This window comes from Balaenoptera physalus (genome assembly GCF_965194825.1).
Source record: "Balaenoptera physalus genome assembly, chromosome: 12".
In the NCBI taxonomy this organism is placed as follows: Eukaryota; Metazoa; Chordata; class Mammalia; order Artiodactyla; family Balaenopteridae; genus Balaenoptera; species Balaenoptera physalus.
In genome coordinates, this window is record NC_138897.1 from 84,470,890 (window position 1) to 84,495,592 (window position 24,703).

At 47.6% G+C, this 24,703-nt stretch overlaps 1 protein-coding gene across 9 annotated transcripts in view; it reads right to left on the reverse strand.

Annotated features, from left to right (window-relative positions):
• Nucleotides 1–24,703, reverse strand: part of SPRING1 (SREBF pathway regulator in golgi 1) — a 316,969-nt gene that overhangs the window by 78,262 nt on the left and 214,004 nt on the right. For 2 of the 9 annotated variants that reach the window (XM_082416879.1, XM_082416858.1), the window contains one exon: nucleotides 11,269–11,414. The exons of 2 other annotated variants lie outside the window; for them this stretch is intronic. In XM_082416879.1, coding sequence (XP_082273005.1) covers nucleotides 11,284–11,414 — 131 coding nt within the window. In that variant the 3' untranslated portion in view covers nucleotides 11,269–11,283. Of the gene's footprint in view, nucleotides 1–11,268; nucleotides 11,415–13,380; nucleotides 13,434–19,459; nucleotides 19,581–23,994; nucleotides 24,530–24,703 lie in introns of those variants that run through there. 5 more of the 9 variants (XM_082416864.1, XM_082416852.1, XM_082416868.1 and 2 more) reach the window with 5 other exon arrangements.

Below are 24,703 nucleotides of genomic sequence, written 5' to 3' on the forward strand. Positions count from 1 at the left end.
GAAGGGACTCAGCGGGAGGTGGTAAGGACTGACGAGGTGCAGTGTTACAGAAAGAAGCCTCTCTGAGCAAAAAGGGCAGTGCCAAAGGCTGGTATAGCTCCACAATCACTGCAGGTCTGCAGCCTGTGGATGAGGACCCACCCTTTAGACAGCACTCCCCCGCCCCTCCCGCACCCCGTTGCCTCCCCCTGCCACTTGCTGGCATGCCGGACCCTGCTGGACAGGGCTCATACACTGGTGGGTCCTGCAGGCTGGGTGGAAACCCCAGCCCTGCCTCTCTGGAACTTAAATACATAGATGGTAACAACACCCACCTTACGGGGCTGCTTGGATGGTGAACTGGATAATGCACATAAAGGACCTGGCACCATGAGTTGCTGGCACATGGCAAGTTCTCAGTCAATGTTATTGGCTACTCTCTGCAGCTACATTTAACATGGGCAGCTGGGGAACAAGCTCGTCTTGGTTTTTATTCACTCATTTAACAAGCATTTAATGGGCACCTACTCTGTGCCAGGCACTGCTCTGGAAGCAGAGGCCAGAGCTTGAAAAGTTCATTTTCCTAAAGTAGCTCCCAGTGCACTGGGGAGATGGAGAGCACACAATTCCAGTTCGGTGTAAGTGCTGGAACGTCTGCTTGGTAACAAGGAGGCGAGTTCACATTTATTGAGTACTTGCCGTGTGCCAGTTATGATGCACTTTACATGTATTATTATCTCATTTGATCTTTATGAGGTAGGACTTGATCCTTCCTTTTACAGATGGGGACGCTGAGGCTCTGAAAGGCTCTGAAAGGCCATGTCTTTGGCCCAAGGGCTCGTGACTCATAGGTGGCATGAAGTCTTGGCTATTATTTATTATTACAGCAGTCCTTGCTTTTGCATGGTTGTGATATGCATGAACTTCAGTTACCAAGTTTAAAAAAATAGCACTGGCCGCCCCCCCACCATATGGTTCAAATTTCACTGACCACAGCATATTAAGTGTGAGTGATTGCACAAAGTACAAACTTTGCTGCTAGCTCTTCAGTTCCCAGATCACTATGTAAATCACTGATGTGCGTCACGGTCAGTGACCCATCACGTCACTTCTTTCCAAGTCTGTTGGTGACTGGTCACTGAGCATCTGCCATTCAGTCGACATACGGACAGCTGAGCGTGTAGCTGTGTTCCCTCCCTGTCTCTCAGACATTTTACACAAATAGATAATAAAAAGAAAGAATTGGCCAACAAAGATGAAAGTGCAGTGCAGCAAAGAAATGAAGAAGTGAAGCTGGAAATGAGATTTGAATCAAGCTTCAATGGGGTTTGTCATGGGGGAACATCAGGGGTTGGGCTTCTCCAGAGAAACAGGAATAATAGATGATATATGAGGTATATATGTATACATATGAGATATATGTATATATACACATATATATCAGTTATGCACAGATATGATATACTCTCCATAGATAGATAGATAGATAGATAGATAGATAGATAGATAGATAGATAGATAGATAAAGGAGGTTAGTAAGTACAAAATCTCCAGGGTAGGCTGGTCGATTAGAGAGACAGTTCATGCTGCAGCTTAAGTCTAAAAGCCATCAGCTGGCAGAATTCTCTCTTCCTTGAGGGAGGTCAGTCTTCTTCTGTTAAGACCTTCAACTGATTGGATGAGGCCCACCCATATTAAGGAGGGTAATCTGCTTTACTCAAAGTCCGCCAATTTAAATGTTAATTGCATCTGAAAAATACCTTCACAGAAGTATCCAGAATAATGTTTGACCAAATATCTGGGTACCAGGGCCCAGCCAAATTGATATAAAATTAACCATGAGAGGATTACAGGCTTATAGAAGAAATAGATCGTCATGGGAATGTTGACACTGTATCCATTTAAGAGCCTCTAGACCTGCTGCCAGAGGAAGACAGATTTACTGACATGAATGAGGGAAGTGGCTGTGACAGAAAGGATGAAGATATCCCAGAGGAAGTGAGGCCGGCAGGAACTCTGAGATATTTCACAACATTGAAAGTACAAAGGATAAAATGTTGGAAACGGAGCCAGTCTTAGAAAGGAAGATGACAATTTGCCAAGGCATATAAAAGATGCTCCCTCTGTATTATTAGTTAAACAACCAGAAGAAGAAGGCAACTGCTGTTCCAACTATTCTTGATAATTTTTATACAAGGAAATACCACACTTAGTTCTAAACGTTTGCAATGTTCTAAATTGAAGTATACTAAATACATGTTAGTTTTACTAGTTTTTCATTTCCTTAAACGTTTATAACTGACAGTAAGAGAGTTTTCAATGTTTTGACAAAAAATGTTAAAGGTCACAGAATAATCTTATTTTATCGCATTGATTTTTAAGATCGTTTTGAACAATTTCAGCTGCATGTTCTTACGGTCTGCATGACTGTGTAAAGCAAGGACTATCTGCTTTATTTGTAACATCACCATGATCATCATCATCATCTCCTCCACCAGACAGGTCTGGCAGACACCCAGGATGCCAGGCCAGGCGTCAAGTTCCTTTTGACACCTTTTTCTGACTCTGGACAGGGGGCCTCCTGCAAAATCCCAGGCCAGCTCTGGCCAACCCCATCCTCCCTCGGCAGGGGTTTCAGGATTCTCTACAGCCTCAGGAAGTTCCCAAGGAGGAGAGCTCGGTTTACACACCAATAAAAATAACTCAGGGGTGATAAACAGCTCTGTGTCTCCAGGGCAAGCCACCCTTATGCAACCTGCCTTGATTTCAAAAGCCCCACATGGCACCAGGAGGCAACTTGGATTGCGATGTACACCCTGGCTGACGGCACAGGGAGGGAACCCCCGTGGCCACAAGGTCTGGGGACAAGTGCCTCTGGCTGTGACATGGGGTGGTTCATTCACAACAGAAGGCGCACGGAAATAGCACATCGATTGATTGGCTTCAATACTGATATTTCTTTTTTACTTTCTATTTTCGGTAAGGTATGTAAGTAGTGGATGGTCTTAGTAGAAAACTCAAAACACACATAGGCCAAAAGGAAAAAAATCAAAACCACCTATGGTCCAATCACCAGAGAGCACTGCTCTTGCCTTTACCCTTTCAGAGTTTTCTAGAAGCTATGTACCAAGTGCGTATGGTGCAGAGCTTCAGACCACAGGCTCTGGAGCCACTTTGTAAGTCTGTTGCACGGATAGAGGGTTTCTGTTTTCTCTCCACTGAGAAAGACAGCAAGAGGAAGCCCCTTATGGTTAAGTCTTTGGGTACATCCTTAATTGTTTCTTCAGGATAAATTATTGGGAGTGCAACTGCAGTGTCAAAGAGGATGCACATTTTGATGGATTTGTTCATTCCTTCCCCACTCAGGAACTGTTTAAAATGGGCTACGTGGGATTTCTGCTGAAGTAGGAGTTGGCAGCCTAACCAACCATCAGAGAGGAGAGGCCCAGAAGGGCTGAGACTCCCATCTAGGGCACACAAAAATCGTCACCATTGGAATGTCAGCTCCACGAGGGTGGGGATTGTGTCTGCCCTGATCACTGCTGTGTCCCTGCTCCCCCAATGACCGAATCAACTCAGAAGAAGAACCAGAATTTTCTGGAACCAAGTGGAGCCCTGAGGTCTCCACATGGTACTGCTAAGCACTGTCTTAGAGATACCACGCTGGATTCTTTCACCATGCAGCCTTTGTTAAATTCTATAATGAATAAAATATTAGCCAACGCACTTCAAAGAGAAAAGGAGGGCGCGAGAAACCCCCAAGAAGGAGAACGTGGGAACAAAGCAAGTCTGCTGCGAGAGGCGAAAATAAATAAATGCATCATTTGTATTGTCATTTGATTGACACGTCTTGAATCATTTATGGCGAGCTCCACCTCTTTCTAATAATATGGAAATCGGGAACATGTTGCTTTCAGTCATGATTATGAGCGAGTTTCAGAGAATGTTCACAGGCGAGGGAGACAGACGTAGGTGGCGGCACAGCCGTTAAGGTATGCGGTGATTTATGGGTTTCAGTGGGCGGCCACCGTGGGCTTCCTGCACTGTGGTGGCCTCTGACAGTGATCAGACAGGGAAATGTCACCTGTCCTTGTAAAAACGATCACCCAGTCATCAAATATTTATCAAGCACCCACTATGCACCAGGCACTGTGCTGAATGCCAGGACTTTGCAGAACCCACCTTTCGCTTCCCTGGGACAAAATGCTGCACGAACACCTACTGTGTGCTGGGTCCCATGTTGGACGCTGTGCCAACAGAAAGGCAACAGAAGAGTCTGGAGAGCAAGAGAGATGCACAAAAAAGTAGCCACCTCTCCCACCTGAGCGGGGCTTATTCTTTTAAAATCATGTTTCCTGTGCATCAAGTACTTTGATTCTCCCAGAAGTCTTAGTGGCCACAGGCTTGAGGAGTCTCCTAGACTCAGACTGACCCAGCTTGGGCTCCTGGATCTGCCACTTACTGGGGAAAGTGACTCACCTTTCCCAGGCTCCTTTTCCTCCTCTGTAAAAGGGGTGCTGCCAGATAAAACACAAGCTGCCTTGTTAGTATAAGTATATCCCAACTACTGCATGGGATACGCTTATACTAAAAATATTGTTCCTCTGGAACGCCAAACGAACTGGGTGCCAGGTGTTTCTGTTTTTCACTAAATCTGGCAGTCCTAGAAGGGGAGACTGTGATGGTGTCTGACGGATGCCTCTCAAGGACAGTCAACACTCCCAGTTCCTCCCAGAGTCGGGGGTGGGGGGCGGTGCACATCACCACTCTAAAGGGATTTTAAGCAAGGCACCAAGAGTATCCTTGAACAACTTCTCACTCTCCATCCCCAAACCTTCACATCAGGCAGACTCCCAGGTCCAGCAGAGTTGCAGGTAGACAATCAAGTTTGCAGCTAAGAATCACAGACTGTCAGCTGAAAAGACCCTTAACGATCCCCTAATCCACCTTCTGATTTTGCTGAGGAGGCCTGGAGAGGTTCGGTCATTTGTCTAAGGCTGGGGTCACAAAATCCAATGCCACAGGGGTCAGCCAGGAGCAACCAACACTGTCCAAGATGATGAGGAGTGGTGGGAACTGTGGCAAACTGGAGAGAAGGGCCCCTCTTAACGGGGCAGCAGCAGCGGCCTGTTTCCCACAGCCATGAGGGAAGGGGGCCCAGAGTGGTGAGCGCCTCTAAAATTCTCCTGAGAAGCTGGAAATATGCGGGTGTGTTTCATGTGAAATCTCTCGGTTTTGAAATGTTGGCACCTAACTGGAAATTCTTAAGAACGCTGTACAGGCCAAGGAAAATATATCAGCAGGCCAGATTGGGCCCTGGGGTCACCACGTGCAATCTCTGGCCTGTGCCCCACAGGACATCGGAAGCACAGCCAGGATTCCTCGGCCAAGGTAATTTCTATCACGCCAGGAAAAGGCCACGACATGGGAGGAGGGAGGTGGGAATGGAAGTATGGGGGGAACGGCCAGAGGCTCCTACCCAGAGCCTCCAGCGTGAGTTAGAGAGGGAAATCGCAGGCACCAGTGTTATTTTGTCTTAATTGAGATGGAATTCACAGAACATAACATAAACATTCACAAGGTCGTACAACCATCCTGATCTAGTTCCAAAACACTTTCATCACCCCCAAAAGGAAACTCCGTACCTGTTAAGTGGTCACTCCCTGTCCCCCCAACCCAGCCCCCGGCAACCACTACTCTGCTTTCTATCTCTATGGATTTACCTATTCTGGACCTTTCAGATAGATGGAATCCTACCATACGTGGCCTTTTGTGACTGGCTCCTTTCACTTAGCGTCGTGTCTTCAAAGATCTTCCATGCTGTAGCATCCGTCATTATTTCATTGCTTTTCATGGCTGAGTAATATTCCATTGGATGGACCACATTTTGTTTATCCATCCGTTGATGGATATCTGGGTATTTTCACCTTTCAGCTATGGTGAACAGTCCCAAGGCTCACTTTTTAAGGGGAGGTAACCCCACCCTGGTGTTTAGGGACACAGGGCCCCGATGGACGTGTTATGTAGAGCAGCACAGTGCCTAGGGCCCAGGAAAATGTCTTCATTTCTTTGAAAATCAGAAGTAAAAAAACCTGACTTCCAGAGTCAAAGAAAATGTTTTAATTTTGAATTTGGCCTAGATTATATTTGTCTTTATACCAAAGAAGCCATAAAATATAATTATGGAGGAAGGGATCCACAAAGGCAAAAGTGAGTAAGGCACACCAAAGTGGCCCTGCAGGGACATAGAAAAATTAAGGACCTGGAGTTACAGAAACCAGAGGGCGGCTCCTTGTTCTCCGACTCACTGGTCTTGGAGCGTGCGCGCAGGGGCCAGGTTCTTTGTCCTGTTCAATGTGGCACCCTCCACTGCCAGAACAGGGCCTGGCACACAGTAGGTACTCAAGAAATACGTTTTGAAAGAATTAATGAACCTAACATGAATCACCGAGCTTCTCTGTGCCTTGACTTCCTCAACCAAGACATGGGAAAAATAATCTCAATCTCTGAGGGTGGATGGGAGGGAGAGAAGGCTGTGCCCGGTGCCAGGAAGGGAGAAGGCCTTCAAGAATCCACTTCCTTCCCTTTGTTTTTTTCGGCAGGGTGGGGGCAGGGTGAAGTTGATAGCAGACTTACGAGAAGCAAATTTCCATCAAACCCGAGTTGCATTTGCTCTTGTCTTTCTGAGCAAATACATCAGGTATTTCGACATATTGGCTGAAGATCCCAGGGTCTGGGGAGAGGGAGTGATTAGCAGGCAAAACCACAAAGAAAATGGCAAGGAAAATGATGCCACAGAGAAACAAGTACTAACAGGGAAGGGTCAGGGAGGGAATGAGTGTGTGTGTGTGTGTGAATGTCTGTAAGTGTGTTGTATGTGTCCGTGTGAGAACTATGTGTGTTTGTGAGTGCACGCACGTGCGTGTATATGTGAGGACGTGTGTGCACACATGGTGGGTAGGGCAGTGGGAGGGAAGGGGGGAAGGGAGAGAAAAGCAGCCCTGTGATCACAGACATGGGAATTCTGCTTTGACTTAAGTCAAGTCGAGGCTGTACATTCCTAGGGGCAGGCAGCGGGTGGGGTCTGAAAGCGGGAAAGGACCATATCTGGGTTTCGTCTTAACAAGAGGAAATTCTTTGCCCGAGGCAACAGTCCCCCCTGGGGTATGCCCTCCTCTGTGGGTGACTGGGAACTCCAGAGAGCCTGGGATCCTCTTCAAACCCAATTTGCATTAGAAATCAATGTGGGTTTTTTTTTTTTTTTCTTTTTCTTCAGGCCCTGAGATGCCAAGACCCTCAAGCGAGTAATAATGATGCTTTTCAGACCAGGACTTCAAACTGCTTAGCTGTGATTAGTCTCCTTTTAAACACAGGAAAACTGGGCTGATTTGAAGGAATCCACTGACAGGTCAAAGGGAGCCTCAAGGAAACCTTGGCCCCATGCTGGGTCCCACTTACCTGGGGGCCACAGCACAAGGAGGCCCTGCTGGTTTCTGGACAGAAGTAAATTGAGTCTCTTATTGATGTCTCCAGGGCAAAACTCTGCAGGCCAAGGAGGCGGGCTACTGTTAGATCATTCCGGAAGACCCTTCTGTGGTCAGCTCTGTCCAGAGGCATCCGTGTGTCATCGAATAAGAGGCAGCTTATTGGTTGGAATAAGGTTTGAATCCTGTGAGAGTGACCTCAGTGTTCTCGTCTGTGAAATGGGGATAGTGTCCTTTGGCACAGGATTCACTGAGGACTAAGTAGATGCGGAAGAGTTTAGCACAGTGTATGGCGCAGACCTAAGAAGTCGTAATCGTTAGTGTCATAATATCATCATCATCATCATCTCCCCATGAAAAGACTACTTCCCTAGCAATGGAGATCCTGAGAAACTCAAAGCTCAATGATCTGAGGGGGCTAAGAAAACTCACCCCACACTCCTGGACCCTCCAGGTCACTTTTGCTGAGGGATGAGATCAACTCCATAAAAATAGCGACAAGATTTCCTGGTAAGAGGTCACCGTCCCCCAGCTTCCCAGGGAATTTTGTGGGCTGAAGAGTTTCTGAGAAACCCCGTATCAAGAATGTTTGACTTCAAGATGGAACTTTTAAAAATTTACTCTCTGAAAGATCTGGACTAAGGCTGTGTGTCCACAGACCCCAAGTAGGTGACTGGCTTGAGGGGAGTAGGTGTCCTGGAAAGGGATTGGGTTTGGAGGGAACCCCAGAGTTCTACAGACCTGGCTTCAAATCCTGCCTCTGTTGCATCTCAGCTGTGTGGGCCTGAGCAAACAATGCCATAGTAATACACTCTCTTGGGATGACAAATATCAGACTGCAGGCCCATAGTAGGAGGTCCAAAATGGCAGCTCTGTTGGTTGGATCAATTCAATCAGTGAATGGACTGGTTTGAGACAATCAAAATGATTATGGTGAGTTGGGGGTTTGTTCAGTCCACACATGTTTACAAAGAAACTGTTATGTGCCCGATCTGGGGAACTCAATGGGAAATGAGACTGGACCACCGTCTAGAAGAGAAGGATGCCATTGAATGATGGTAACATATGTAGTCTGCTCGCCATGCCTCTCCTGAGAGACATTTGCTCAAGCAGAGGGTGGCACGCTCCTTTCCAGTGCTTCCCTGGCAGACGGGCCCACTGGGAGGGTGGACCCAATCACAGAGTCTTGGAACTGCTGTGGTGGTCTCCAGAGACACAGGGTGACAGCAGAGGGCTTTCCAATCCCAGACAAACAAACAAAAACAGAAGAAGAAAAACATTGCCGAGCTGTCACTTGGGAGGGCGTCCCTGCCTGTGGAACCTGTTTTTGGAAGGCTGAGGTGCAGCTCGGTTCCTCAGGAACCTCTCTGAGGTAAAATGACTTGCCCAGCATCACACCAAATTGACACGAGGCCCTCCAGGCCACCAGCTACCAGTCAAGAAGCCCCCAGAGGGCTGTTTACTGACGGAAGTGGGTCTCCCTCCCCCCCAACGCCCCCACCTTACATCAAACCTGCAGCTGCAGAGGCCCACAGGGTTGGTTGAGGAGGGTTCCTGAGGAAAAGGAAAGGGAAGGGGAAGGGGCTAGTCATTGGGCCTTGGGTCTTCGGGCCCAGTGAGAGTTCTCTTGGGTTTCTCTCTGGTCAGGGGCCGGGAAGCAGCCCGGTCCTACAGCTTCCCAGGTGTGGTCCTGGCAGAGAGGAGATGAGCACAGATGAAGTCAGGACAGAAGAGGGCAGGGTGTGTGAGCAGTCTCCCCTGCCTCTCCCAGGTCCCCTGGCATGAAAGCCCATCCTGCCAAAGTAGCTGTTTTAGTCTCCTAGGGCTGCTGTAACAGAGTACCACAAACTGAATGGTTGAAGACACTAGAAATTTGTTCTCACAGTTGTGGAAGCCAGAATTCTAAAAGCAAGGCGTCAGCAGGGCCGTGCTCCCACCGAAGTCTCTAGGGGAGGATCCTTCTTTGATCTTTCTAGCTTCTGGTGGTTGCTTGCCATCCTTAGTGTTCCTTAGAGACACATCACCCCAGTCTCAACCCCTCCATCTTCCCATCACTGCCTTCCCTGTGGTCTCTGTGTCCAAATCTCCCTCTTCTCACAAGGACACCACCCTACTCCAGCCTGAACTCATCTTAACTAATCACAAACTATTTCCAACTAAAGTCACATTCACAGGTTCAGGGTGGACATGAACTGGGGGGACACTGTTCAACCCTGTTCAACACCTAAGCACTGGAATCGTACAGTCCTGGGTTCTGATCCTGCCTCTGCACTTACAGATTGTGGATTTGGGTATACTTCTTAATCTCACCAGGCCTCTGTTTCAACATCAGAGAAATGGGGGTATAGTGCATGCCCAGCAGGGCCGTTGTAAAGATTTGAACTCATGTATATAGAGCACGTAGTACGTCTCACAAAACAGAAGAGGCTTTTATCTTTATTGCTGCAGGACTCTGTCTTGGAGGTGCCCACCCCCTGCAGCTGGTGTAAAGCTCTGGCTCCAGGTGTTTCCAGCCTGACCCACAGGCACCTGCCGGGAGCAGCGGAACGCAGGCATGGGGTCATGCGCAGTCTCCTGTCCTCACCCCCAGCACCCCTGTGCACCTGCCCGTCTTCTGGGCAGAGGTCAGGATGTGGCATTCTTCACAATAGGCAAGCACGTGTCCAGGGGAAGCCAAAGGGACAAGGTGGTGTGATTCCATCAGGGAAACGTCCACAGGATTCCTTCTGTTGTTCCCAAGTTCCAGACTCCAGGCTGAGCCGGCACGAGTGAAGATGTGTCTTCAGACCGGAAGCTGCCCAGGACATGGTATCTGGCTAGAGCTGCACTCCAACAGCTGTGTGGGCATTATAAATCTCTCCCCTGGAGGTGAGCACCGAGGCTCTCTATGTCTCTTGCTAATGGTAAATCTGTCAGCACCCACAGCGCAAGACCTGGACTCTGAGAGCATCAAGGTGAGACTGTCTGCCTCCCTCTAGCCTGTTCATTGCACCTGCAATCTACTCCTCTCCAAATGTGGAAGGCTGTCTACTTCTTCATTGAGAGCATCAAGGGAGTTTTAACTGCAAAGCAGACTGCGCTTCAGATCCAATTGAAATGCCTCTGAACCCAGGCTCTCACCTGAAAACTTTCTGCCATGAGGGACCCCTCTTCTGCAAGACCCTTGGTGATTTGGATGAGTTTAGGCCAGACAGTGTCCCTTGGGTATTGTGGAGGTTTGTGTGGTTTTTGTTGTTTGTTTTTTGGTGCAGTCTATCTTTAAATCTTCACTTTCAAAAAAAAAGTGGTCATTAGCCTTATTTTGATTTAGAGGATGGGAAATCAGAAGTTCAGGTCCCTGATTTATCACCTCATAGACGTATGACGTTGAACAGTCCCTTCATCTCCCTTGGATTGCTCATTGTAGAAAGATGATCATAAAATCTTATTGGCGGGGGACTTCCCTGGTGGCACAGTGGTTAAGACTCCACGCTCCCAATGCAGGGGGCCCGGGTTCGATCCCTGGTCAGGGAACTAGATCCCACATGCAAGCCGTAACTAAGACTTCGCATGCCGCAACTAAGAAGCCAGCAAGTCGCAACTAAGGAGCCTGCCTGCCGCAGCTAAGGAGCCGGCGAGCCACAACTAAGACCCAGTGCAACCAAATAAACAAATAAATAAATATATATATTTTTTAAAAATCTTATTGGAGGGATACAAGGATGAAATGAGATACTCCATGGCTATCAATCAGAGCTTTAGTTGGAAAGATCCTGTGGTGCTGCTGATAAATCAACTCCTTGAAAAACAAAAAGCTCTGATTTGTAGCACTTGCCAATTTCTATGGTGTAAATACTCCCATCGCTGCCAATTTTAAGCTACTGACATGACATTGCTGAATGAGGAGTTGGGAAGAGGAGTGAACCACTGGGTCTTCTAAGCTGAGATGAGTGAGCCCGCGTGAGTACAGCCCTGAAGACAACAGACACAAACTCTGGCTAATTTTATCACAAAAGAAAATGCACCCAGAGGATATGGGGTAGCTTGCAGAATTTCCAGCTGGTAAATTAAACTTGGAGTTTGTGCAGCCAGGAGATATACCCTAAATCACTGGAGAAGCAGTCTAATAGTGAAGATGCTGCTACTGTCCCCTCCGGCACAGCTACAGTAACATGTCTGTCATCACCAACAGTTCTGGACACTGGTCAATGCCGCTAAAACTGCAGCCACTGATATCTCTGAAAACACCACAGAGCTGCTCCTAATGCCATACTCGCCAGCATAGAGAAGGCACGGGACAGGTGTGGTCCCTGCTTCCTCTCATCATTAGCTTCCATTTAACCTAGGAAGGTGCATCTGATTGGTAGATTTGAGTCACATGTCTGTGCCTCACTGCAAGGGGAGCTGGGAAAGTGAGCATATTAGTTTTCTGTGGCTGCTGTAACAAATAACCACCAATGAGGTGGTTTGAAACCACAGAAGTTTATTCTCTCACAGTTCTGCAGGCCTGAAGTCCAAATTCCAGGTGTTGGCAGAGCTGCCCTTCCTCTGGAGGTTCTAGGGAAGAATCCTTCCCTGCTTCTTCTGACTCTGGTGGCTGTCACTATTCCTTGTGGCTATGTCACTCCATTCTGTGCTTCTGTCTCCACATGGCCTTCTCCTCTTCTCTCTCTGTGTCTCTCCTCTGTGTGTCTCTTATAAGGATATCTGCCATTGGATTTAGGGCCCACTTGGATAACCCAGGAAGATCTCATCTCCAGACCCTTAACTTAATTGCTTCTGCAAAGACCCTTTAACCAAATAAGGTCACATTCACAGGTTCTGGGGTTTAGGATGTGGACATATCTTTTGGGGCCACTATTCAACCCACTGCAGTGAGTATCTGTGTTTTCAGGTTCTAAAGTAGGCAGTGAGCCCCACCTCACTAGATGGGAGATTCCTTAATTATAAGAAGGGGGTTCAGAGGCTGGGCAGTCAGAAAAACATCCAATGTCTTCTAGAACTGGGGTCACAATATTTTTTTAAAGACTTCTTTTTAAAAAATACTTATTTATTTATTTATTTATTTTGGCTGCACTGGGTCTTGGCTGTGGCACTCGGGATCTTCGTGCGGCATGCAGGATCCTTTGTTGTGCCATGCGGGATCCTTTGTTGTGGCGTGTGGGATCTTTAGTTGCAGCATGCATGTGGGATCTAGTTCCCCGACGAGGGATCGAACCTGGGCCCCCTGCATTGGGAGCTCGGAACCTTACCCACTGGACCACCAGAGAAGTCCCAGTCACAATATTTTTTCAGTAAAGAGTCAGAGGGTAAATATTTTCAGCCTTGAGAGTCATACAGTTAACTATTCAACTCTGCCCTTGTAGCATGGAAACAGCCATAGACATTCTGTAAACAAATGGGGGGTGCCTGCGTTCCAATGAAACTTTATTTACAAAAACAGGTGTCTGTCTAGATTTGGCCCAAGGGCTACAGATCACTGACCCCTGTTCTAGAACATGGAGAAGTGCTTAGTAAGTGTTGATTGAGTCTTCAATCCTCAGTGTGTTTGAAATGTATTGAACACAGAGGATGGACTCAGGACAGAAATTAATAAACAACTAAAACTCATCACTAATGCTCTGTGACCCACACTCTTGAATATGCAAGGGTGAAGAACTGTGGTATCTAACCGCAAAAAAAATCCAGTTTGTGACTTTTACCTGTTTTAGAGCCTAGTGCTAAATGTGGCCCACATTTTGAGCCTGGTTTCATATCTAGTGACAGCACCCCTGTCCCAGCCGGAGATCTGGGCGCCCATGATCACAAGGAGGATGAGGGAGGAGTGTGGAGGGATTTACACAAATGAACCTCATCAGAGGAGCACTGGGGGCAGGAGCCCAGCACGTCCTGCTGGCAACGGAGAGGAGCCATCGATGCCTCATGAGTGGCGAATCACATGAAATCCAGATTTCTACCTCCCGGACGGTAAAACAGCACAGGAAACAGTGTCTGAAGGGTAAAAGGGCAATGCTGGTGCTTATAGTAAAACAAAACAACAACAACAAAAAACATTGGTTTTGAAGGCAGACAGATCCGGGTCCAAGTCTCAGCTCCCCAGTGACCCAGTACAGCACCTGGGAAGGTCTCTTTACCTCTACAAGCCTCAATTTCCTCATCTGTAAAATGGGGAGAGTTAGATCCATCCCATCCAATGGTTACAAAGATTAAAGGAGACAATTTTCATAAAAATTGTAGCACCCAGTGAATGCTCAGTAACTAACACTCAGTTAGTTCCTGACAAGGCTGTGAAATTAAAAGTGAATTTTTGAAGTCTGCACACCAGAACATACATGGCGAAGTAAACATGCTCCTTCAAAGGAGGTCCCTGGGAAGCCCGACTCCTGGCCAGCCAGGCTGCCCGGACACAGCAGCCCTGGCACAGTATTTCGGGATCTGGCTGCTGACTAGTCTTCGGCACCTCAGCAGTTTGTCCTGACGTTTCCTCAGAGACAGGCAGGTCCTTGCTCTTGGAGAGTGGACTTGCTTTCTGGATGGAACCCAAAGTTAAATGGAGCCCGGTCTGATGAACAAGGTAGGAGATGAAGCTGGCTGGGATCGCTTTGGGTGAGAAAAGATCCGTGATTGCAAAATAACGAGCAGGGGTGACTTGCGTGGCTTGGAGCCTGTCTCTGAAGGAAATCCCCAGAGAGGAGTTCCAAAAGGGCTTTAAGCATTGAGAGCTTTCCTGGAATAAGAGAGTAAGTCCCTGGAGAGATGACTATGGCAGGGGAAACACTTGTTTGGAAGGGCAAGTACTGGGACGTTTGTGGTCTCTGTACATTAGAGTTGTATCTTGTAAGTCATTCATTCATCTATTCATTCATTCATTCATTCAACATTTGTTAAGCAGTAGGCCCTGTACTAGGCACTGGGTGTGGTGCCTATCACGACTTCATCCTTACCCTCAGATTTACAGCCACAAACAGACATTATTACAACCCATATAAAGGAACATCTAGACAATACCACTGTGATCTTTGCAAATGCTGCCTCTAGAGTTGTGCAGTGCACAACCTGTACAAAGGTACATGGAAGCCTTGCTTGAATGGGAGAAAAAATAAGGGTGTGAGTTATATGTGTAGGGTCAGGGAGACACTTGATCTGGATCATTAAGGAGGTAAAGGAGTTTTCAAGGCAAAAGGGTGGGGAAAGGGAAAACCAGACTCAGGAACAGTGTGTACCAAAGCACCGCGAGGAGTACAAGGTGGGTTCTGAGAATGCTGAGACATCTGGTGGATTTGGGGAAGAGGCAGGCTGGGGGCTGAGGGGACTGACTTCCTACACATGAGTCAAGATCCCCCAGGAGCTTCTAGGGGAGTCAGAGAGGCCCATGAATGTCAGACATTCCATTCCTCTGAGTTGGCCTCATGGCCTCTGCCTGAGGGAAAGATGCAAGAAAGCACACTGGCCTTGGTGTGGCACAGATCAGGTCTGGATCCCAGCTTTGCAGCTTGTAGGCTCTGTGTTCTCCAACCAGTCACTTAACCTCTCTGAGCAGGAGTTTCCTAATCTGCAAAGTGGAGGTCATACTGCTGGGAGTTGGGGGATTCGGCAAGATTCGAAGTCAGAGATGAAATAGGTGTCGTAAAAGTTATTTTCTTTCCTCTCCAAGTTCTGGTCTCTGTCAACTTTTGTTTAGGGGACAGAAACCAATACTTAGGGTGCTGACAGCACCAGCCCTCTGTAGGTTGAGCAGGTAGGAGATTATTCTCTTTAGGAAAGTCTCCCTAGATAGCTGGCCCATTAGCATTAGCGAGCACTTTCTCTGTGTTTAGCACTGCCCTCGCTCCTCAGTGGTTTCTTAAAATGCAAATCTGCCCCTTTGAGTCCCCAGTGCTTGGGGGTAAAAGACGTTTACCAGCGTGTTCCATCTACCCCTGAGTGGAAGGGTGGGGCACAGAGAAACGTGGGTTGCACATCTCACCAGAAAGGGAGGAGGTGGGGATTGCTTTCCCTCCCGCCCCCAGAGATAGCAAGGAAGCTCCTGGGATTGCAATTTGAAGGAAGAAGGAAAAGATCCCCGAGGGCATATGGAATCCCCCCTCCCAGCTCCCTTCACCATATTGTGTGGGGTGCATTGTGTGGAGTCCAGCAGACATTCCGCATTCCCTGGGTCGGTTCTGTGCTCTGGGCTGGGACTGTAAACACCAGTGAGCCCTCAGGGACTCACAATCTGGCTGGGAAACCAAAGTAAACAGATAAGCAAGGCACAGAGGCCAAGGTGATGTTGTAACGGTAAGCGTGATGGCTACCTGTTACTGCGCATTTACTGAGTCTGGCCCTGTGCGAAGAACCATGCTACCTATTATCTCCACCTTCAGGTGGCTATTAGTAACCACTTTTTGTAGATGAGGAAACTGAGGCTCAGAGGGGTGAAAAATGCCTTGCCCAAGGTCAGAAAGCTAGCAGGTGGCAGAGACTACAAAACCCAAGTTCTCCACTGCTATGTTATTTGGCCGGAACAGGAAAATTGGCCCACATGTCTGAGTTCAAGTGAGGTATTTTCCTCTGTTACCTTTCATTGCCTTTCACTGTAGCATCTTGGAAACAAAACACTCTGAGCCTCTATTGTCTCATTCATGAAGAGGGAGGCACCAGAAACCCTCAGAGGTCCCCTCTTAACCATAGGATTCTTCCCAAGACACCCGCCCTACTGCAATGTCTTCCCTTTTATGTGAGTGAGGGTCTAACATGGGAGAGAGAGAATATGAAATAAGAAATACTGCAACATAAAAATATGTATGAAATAAAGCCTCCCTTTAGGTGCAAAATGTGGAATCAAGCAAATCTTCCCAGTTTAAAAAAAAGGCATCAGTAATTGCATCATTTCAAAACCGAATGGCTTGAGTGAAATTTAACTGGTGGTGCGTAGCGGCCATGTGTTAGAGACATTTTAATGGATATAAACAGACAGGCTCGCCACCCCTTTCAGGGCTATGCTTGAATTAGTTGAGGTTTTAATTATGTAAAGATTTTCAAGAATACATTCCTTTTAAAACTGTGACCTCCCTCATGACTGTTGGTGCATGTATATAAAAATATGTAACCCATATAAATTATGGCTTCCCATATGGCTCCTTCTATGACTTAGTTGCATGCAAAGAACTGCCGTCTAGCTATCAAATAGTAATCAAATCCTTACTGTATGGAGTCCAAACCCCGCAGCAACACCGAATGCAAGTTGTCCCCTCCTTTCATCCCCCATTCCAAACTCCTAAACTCCCAGACTGCATTTGCTCTCTCATTTTCCCAGCTCTTAGTTATGTAGATGAAAGAAGTTTCTCTACAAAGTCTTTTCCCCCTTCCTCACTTGTCCCATCCCATGTCTGTATTGAATGGAGATTCTACTGAGTCTACAGGGTTAAGGACTTAGACCTGGGCTGGCAAACACTCTGACGGAAGAAAGGGAAGGAGGTAGAAACACCAGCATTGGAGGTTGTAGACTCTAGTCCGTGATCACCCGTTAGTCTTATCTCTTTGCATTCTCCCCTGGGCCCCACTATACCTTGCTGACAGCCATTCCTGGGTAGGGGTAATTCCCCAACACGCCCACCGCCCACCCTAGGCTGCCCCCTCTGCCTGGCCTGCCCATCTGCTCCTTCTTCACGAGTCAGCTCTTGCATAGTCTCGTCTATGTCCCTTCCCCAGTGCCCCCAGCCACACTTAGCCCCTCCTTCCTCTGGAGTCCACCCTCCACACACCCACATTCTTGACAACCACCTGCAAAGGTTTGTTTATAGTTCAGTTTTATCTCTAGGTGATGAGCTCCCAGAGATCAAGGACTAACTTAGTTTCATGCCTCGATCCTCAGCACTGAGCCCTGCATACATAGTAGGTGCTCAATACATATCGCTACATAACAGATGCCCAAGAAAGGCTTTTGGAATTGCACAGAATTGAAAAGGAGAGTGAAAACGAAACATTCCAAGCGTAGGGACTGATAGTCCCCTGGGAAAGGCATAGCCAAGGCTGACTGCCCAGTTCCTCATTTGTAGCTCTCTTGTACATTCTGGGTGAGTAAGCAGGCACACCCTTGGTGTGCTCTATCTCCAAAGATGGCTGAGCAAACAAATCCCATCTCACATGCTCTTTTGCAGTCAGCGTTGCCCCTGCTCCCATCCAAAGGCAGGGTTATCTCCCCTCTGATTGAATCAGGGCTGGCCTCGGAATAGAACACAGCAGAAGTCAGGCTGGTCAGCTTCCAGACCTCAGCCTTCAGAAGCCTTGCAGCTTCTATTCTCACCATGTCAAGAAGCCCAAGCTATCCGGCTGGAAAGGCCACACGGATGAAAACCAAGCACCCCAGCTGACAGCCAACACCAACTACCAGACAGATGAGGGAGGACATCTTGGATCTTTTAGCCCCAGCCAAAATCCCAGCAGAGTGCAGCCACATAAGATGAAGAACTGGGCCCCATCTGAATTCCTGATCCACAGAATCATAAGCAATAAAATAGCTGTTATTTTAAGCCACTGTGTTGTGGGATGGTTTCTTATGCAGCAATAGATAACTGATACGTTAAGTTTTTTCTGAGTAAGCAAACAAATTGGTGGTGGGGGTTTTTGTGGCTTCTGAGCTGGGAGTTAGAGAGGGTATGACTAGAATTCAAGCTTTTCTATTTGTTTTTAGCTTTAAAATATAGAGGCATCCCTTAACCCGTGATCACAGTTAACCCCATCACCAGAATGGGGCAAATTGTTAAGGAGGCATTGAGAAGAATGCAGGACATTTCTGTGATCATCCAGCTGAAAGTGTATAACCTGAAAGTAATCATGAAGAAATATCTGACAAACCAAAACTGAGGGGCATTCTACAACTAACTGACCACTTCTCTTAAAAATCATCAATGTCTTGAAAGACAAAGAAAAACTAAGGAACTCTTCTAGATTGAAAGAGGCTGAGAGATATGACAACCGAATGCCATATGGGGTCCAGAGTTTCCTTTTGTTATAAAGGACATTGTAGGGACAAATGGCAAGACCTGAATAAAGTTTGTAGATTAGATTATAATGCTGTCTCAGTGTTAATTACCTGATTTTGGTAATTACATTGTAAGATATCATATTGTAAGAGAATGTCATTTGTTTTTAGGAAATACACACTGAAGTATTTAGAGGTAAAAGAGGGGTTCTGTCTGCAGCTTACTGTGAAACGGTTCTGAAAAAAAATACATCTTTCTCTCCTATATATCTGTCTAGAGAGAAACAGAAAAGAATAAAGCAAATGTGATAAAGCGTTTACATTTGGAGAATCCAGGTGAAGGGTATATGGGAATTCTTTGTACTGCTCTTGCAACTTTTTTGTAAGTCCAAAATTATATTCAAATAAAAAGTAATACAGAAAAAGAAAGAAGCAAATTGTGGTGGGCGCATGGTTGCCCCCAAAGAGGAAAAAGTGATCCCCTCTGGGAGCAGAACTGTCCCTGGAAATGCCTGACTCTGAGCTGACTTCTGCCCCTTTCCCGTCTCCCTCTCACGGCACGCAGGGGAGCCACCGGCCAGCCTGGGCTACCGCTAAACTCACCCCTCCACCCTCACTCACGCCCAGGGTTCTCTGAAGGCAAGGCTGGGTTTTGGACTGTTCCCAGCGAGAATCCAAAGGCTCTGAGGGGACTGCTAGGGAAAGCTTTCCCTGGGAGCTCCCGGGAGCCCACAGTCATGGAGTCACAGCTCCGCCTTCCTTGCCCATCTGGATTTGGAGGATTCCAATCAGAGCCACAAAGTAGAGGATAATGGAGGTGAGGGGCTAGAGCAGCCGCCCTCTGTCAGGAAGCGTTATTGAGAGCCCTACCTGGGGTGGTCTCGCTGTTTTACCTGCCAGGGCCAGGCAGGGGTGAGAGGAGAGGATCTTTATGGCCCAGAAGAAGGGCAGCGTGGGTGGCATTGGGATCCGGGCCAACCGAGGCTCCCAGCCTGAGCAATGCCAACCGGGCATGTTTCTGGGCAGAGCTTCCTTCCGGAGGGGAGCTGGCTGAGCAGGAAAGAGCCAGGAGTTTGGAATCCGAGAGAGCCGGGAGGGCAGTCTCTGACTCGCCCCTTCCTGGCTGGGTGACACTGGCCGGGAGACATCTCATAGCGCTGGGTGAAGGCCCCCATCTGCAAGGGAAATGATCAAACACACATTGAGATGTGAATGAAGTGTTAAGACAGTGCCTGGCACAAAGGAGGATCAAAGCTTCAATTCCACCCATGCTTACAGAGCACAGACTCAGAGCCAGGTATAGTGGGGTCCTTGAGGGGGTGTGCTCTGCCCCTCTGATCCCCGAGAGGGGATGCAAGGCCTTCCCCTCTTGCTCCTTCACCCTGATCTTCCCCCTCTTCCATGCCAACATCACCACCAAAGCCCAGGTGCTAGAGCGTTTCTGGGTTCAAATATGTGCCTCGGTTTCCCCACTTGGAACCAGGCACAGTAATAGCATCCACCTTTTAGATTCTTCTGGATATCAGCTGAATCCATCCTTGCAAACTAAATAATAGCAGTGACTGCTCGTATAGCAGTTACTACGTGCCAGACACAGATCCACACTTTTTATTAGTATCACCCCCATTTCAGAGATGAGGAAGGTGAGGCACTGAGATAGTGCATAATTTGTCCACGATCACAGAGAGAAGAGACAGAGCTGGGATCTGTGTTCCTAACCCCTGCTGTCTCCTGCCATGGGCATACAGTAAGTGCTCAATTCACACTTGCTGTTACTAATGCTCTGAGCCGGGGCCAGCTTCACCGATGCACCACCTGCGCAATTCCACAGGGCCTGGCACTTAGAAGGGTGACGCTTGTTAATGCTCTGTCGCTGTCTTGAAATTCTCAATAACTTTAACAAGGGGCCCCACATCTTCATTTTGCACTGGGCCCCGAAAATTCCGTAGCTGGTCTTGCTCAGAATCTTATAGGAGGTGACCACCTCCTCCTCTTTCTTCCTCCCCCACCTAGACTGTGAGGTACCTTATCTCTCCATCCACCCTACTCCATGTCTGGCAGGTAGCAGGTGCTCCCCTTCTGGCCGAGAGGGACAGAGGTGGCCAGAGTCACAGCTGTTGTTCCCGCCCCTACTTCCTCTCAACACCCCAAAAATAGCTTCCAGCCCAGGGAACCTCAGGAACTGTCAGGGAAGAAACTTTTCTTGAAGCGTGCAGGGACTCTGGCCAGCGGCTACCAAAACCAGGTCTTTCCTGAATGGCAGGGGGAGGGAGGTGCAGCCAGAAGACATTGTAGCTCACTGCAACTGGGGACTCCCAGCCGGGCCCGAAAGACCCTAATAAACAGTTAATTATGATGCTGGCTCTGTAAACAGTGGCAGTGAGACCCAGCATAATGTGTAATTATGCCGGTTGGAGCTGGAGCTGGGCAGCGTTTTCTCCAGCAATACTGGAGGGAATGCAGATCTCAGGGCAGGCTTGTGGTCAGGGCACAAAGGTAAACAAGACCTTCCCTAAAGGCAGACAGGACTCAGTCCAAATGTTCAAGTACGGCAATGACAGTGGTTAAAAGAATTTTTTCCCTTTTTTTATAGGGAGCAGGTAGTGGGGAGGGGGAGGGGGAGGGGAGGAAGAGACATTTGTTCAGCACCTACTATGTGTCAGACTTGGTTTGGGGCCAGGCAGGAGGGGGCTTGGGCATTTCTGGGACCGGATGTCATGCCTCTCCCCTCCCTGCCTGCCTGCCCTCCCCTCCTCCACACACATTTCTAATAACTGATATTTAAAAAATTGAGGTGAAATTCACATAACACAAAATTAACCATGTTAAAAGTGTACAGTTTGGCGGCCTTTAGTACATGCACAACTTTTTTTTCTCTAAATTGAAACTAACACAGTTTAGTTAGTTTCAGATGTACAGCAAAGTGATTCAGTTATACATATATATATTTTTTCCTATTCTTTTCCATTATAGGTTATTACAAGACATTGAATATAGTTCCCTGTACTATACAGTAAGTCCTCATTGTTTATTTTATATACAGTAGTGTAGTACATTCACAATCTTCTGCAACCATTATCTCTATCAAGTTCCAAAACATTTTCATCACCTCAAAAGGAAACCCTGTACCTGTTACTCACTTACTCCCTGGCAACCACTAATTTGCTTTCTGTCCCTATGGATTTGCCTATTCTGGACATTTTATATAAACGGAATCATATCACACGTGACCTTTTGGGACTGGCTTCTTTCAGATTGCCTCATGCTTTCAAGGTTCATCCACATGGTAGCATGCATCAATGCTTTATTACTTTTTATGGCCAAATAATATTCCATTGTCTGGATATGCCACATTTTGTTTATCCATTGGTAGACATTGGGTTGTTTCTACTTTTTGGCTTTTATAAATAATGCTATGAACATTTGTGGACAAGTTTTTGTATGGTCATGTTTTCAGTTCCCTTGGGTGTATGTGTGTATATATATATATATATATATATATATATATATATATATATATATATATATATATATATATATATCTCAATACCTAGGAGTGGGATTGCTGGGTCATAGTGTTACTCTATACTGAGTTTTTTGCTGCTTTCTATGGCACCTGTACCATTTTTCATTCCCATAAGTAACGCACAAGGGTTCCGATACCTCCATACCCTTGCCAACACTTTTCTTTCTTTCATTTTTAAAATAATCACTGATTTCTCATGGGGGCTGAGGTAAGCTCCTGTCTGCCACTGGGGCTGAAACACAGAGCCATGTCTTCTGGAATTACTGGAAAGCCCTATAAAGGCCAGAGTGCAGGAGGAACAATTTGGGTCCCCCCAGAAACAATTCATCACACAGAAAGAGACAGACAAAAACAGCAGCTCCAAGCTACACCAGTCCTACGGGGCCTGGTGATGATTTCAACATGGCAAGCTGCCCCCAGGTGCCATGTGGGTGCCATGGGGGGAAACGGCTGTGTGTGACTTGAGAGATAGCCTAGACCCTTGGAGCCCAGCCAGCTTTGCCACGGACACCTCTGCCTGAGTGTCACTGAGGGAGGCGATGTTTTGCCAGCTCTGCCAGAGCACTGATGGCCTGAGGGCGCAGGGCAACGCTGACAAAATGAGGGGCCACTCGGGTACTGGGAGGTGGTGGGAAGAGGGCCAGCTAGTGTGAATAGTCACATGGTTTCTCCCACCCGCGAAGGAACCAAGAACACCCGTGCCTTGCTTCATTGCGCGTCGCAGATACCGCATTTTTAAACAAATAGAAGGTTTGTGGCAACCCTGTGTCAAGCAAGTCTATCGGCGCCATTTTTCCCACAGCATTTACTCACTTCCTGTCTCTGTCATATTTTGGTAATTCTCGCTATATTTCAAACCTTGTTATTATTATATATCTATTATGGTGATCTATGATCAGTGATCTTTGATGTGACTAAAGGGAAAAGATTATAACTCACTGAAGGCTCAGATGATGATTAGCATTTTTTAACAGTAAAGTATTTTTTAGTTAAGGTATGCACATTGCACACTTAATAGACTACAGTGTAGTGTAAATGTAATTTTTATATGCACTGGGAAACCAAAAAATTTATGTGACTCGCTTTATTTCAATATTCACCTTATTGTGGTGCTCTGGAACAAAACCCACAATACCTCAGAGGTCTGTACTACTGCATTACGCTTGCAAGGGAAGAGAACCAGAAACATTTGGCAAACAGCGCTAGTGACTCCCATGTATAACTGACTGCAAATAATGTATTGTTTATAACGTATTGATATGTAAGTAATAATTACAGTGGCGTTTATGAGTGCTTCCTATGTACCATGAACTGAGCTAAATGCATCCTTTCATGAATTCTCACGGCAATCCTGGGGTGTAGGCATTATGATCGCTAATGATTCTCGTCTGTTATTTAGGATGCTTTAGGCTGCAAGTTACAGACAACACAACTTAGGCTCAAATGGCCTTAAACACTAAAAGTCATTATTTCACATAATAAGAAATCCGAGGAAGGGCACACGCTGGGCGTGATGCTGGTGGCTGCATGATATCCTCAAGGTCACCATTTCTTCCCACCTCAGACTTGACATCCTCAGGGTTGACTTTGTCTCAGGCTGCAGAATTTGCAATGTCACATTCAGACACCATGATTGGCCAGCATCACCTTCTTATGAGGGAGGAGGAGTTTTCCCAGAAGCCCCAGCAGACTTTCCCGCGTGTCTCCTTGGCTGTCATTGGATCACATAACCACTGGGGAACCAATCACAGCAAGAGAAATGGGAGCCCCATGCCTGACATCCTCACTTGGGTAGAACAGGTTTTGGGGAGGTGGGAGGGGTGGGGTTAAGCAGGTGAACAGATCCAGGGTTTGAACCCGGAGCTGCCTTCCTCTTGACCTCCTGGATATTCAGGAAAGCAGCCCTGGCAAGGGTGGTCCTGCAACCGCTAGCCCAGGCACTCTCCACTCCTGATTTCCTTTTTAGCCATGGTTTCCAGCACCTGGGCACCATCCTCCTTCAATCCCCCCTGCCCCCCACCCCGCAGCGTCCAGCCAACCAGTGACCCCGCACGTCCATTCCAATCAGCCAGCCCAGCTCAGAGCCAGCCAGAGAACTTTCTGTTCTGCTCCTGATCATGTGTCCACCCGCATCAGCCTTTCCTGACTGCCCGCAGGGCTGAGGCCTCTCAGAACTGCTCCTGTGCAGTCAGACATATCTGGCTGATCAGCAGTTCTGGGCGGAGGCCAGCAGGGGCAAGGGCCTTTTGGATCCCGTCTGTCCACATGCATCAGCTGTTCCGGGCCGGCGGCTCCAGCACCGTCGGGCAACACGGCTGGGCCTGGCCCCATCAGTGGAGGGGGCCATGAGATTAGCACCCTGCCTCTCTTGTTTGGGAGGCTGAAGCCTGAGATTGGGCTTGCGCGAAGGCGATGGACAATGGCGGTAAGGGTTTGGGAGGAGTGAGAGGAAGGATGTCAGAGGAAGAAAAAAAAGAAGAGAGAGAGAGAAACGCCAGGAGATTCTAAGACAGCAGAGACCTCATCTTGGTCCTGTTTGCATCCACAACACCTAGCAGAGCACCTGGTACAAAGCAGGGAAGAGTTGGTCCAACTGGCCTGCAAAACAGAAGAGAGAGACAAGATGCTGAGCGCGAGGAGGGGAGGGACGGGGAAAGAGACACAGAGAATAGAGCAGGGCAGGAAGGGGTGAGTACAACCCGTCTTGTTTGTCTTTCCATCCTTTCACTCTCACAGCCCCCGGTTTACTGTAGCTGCTCCACAAATGTTTAT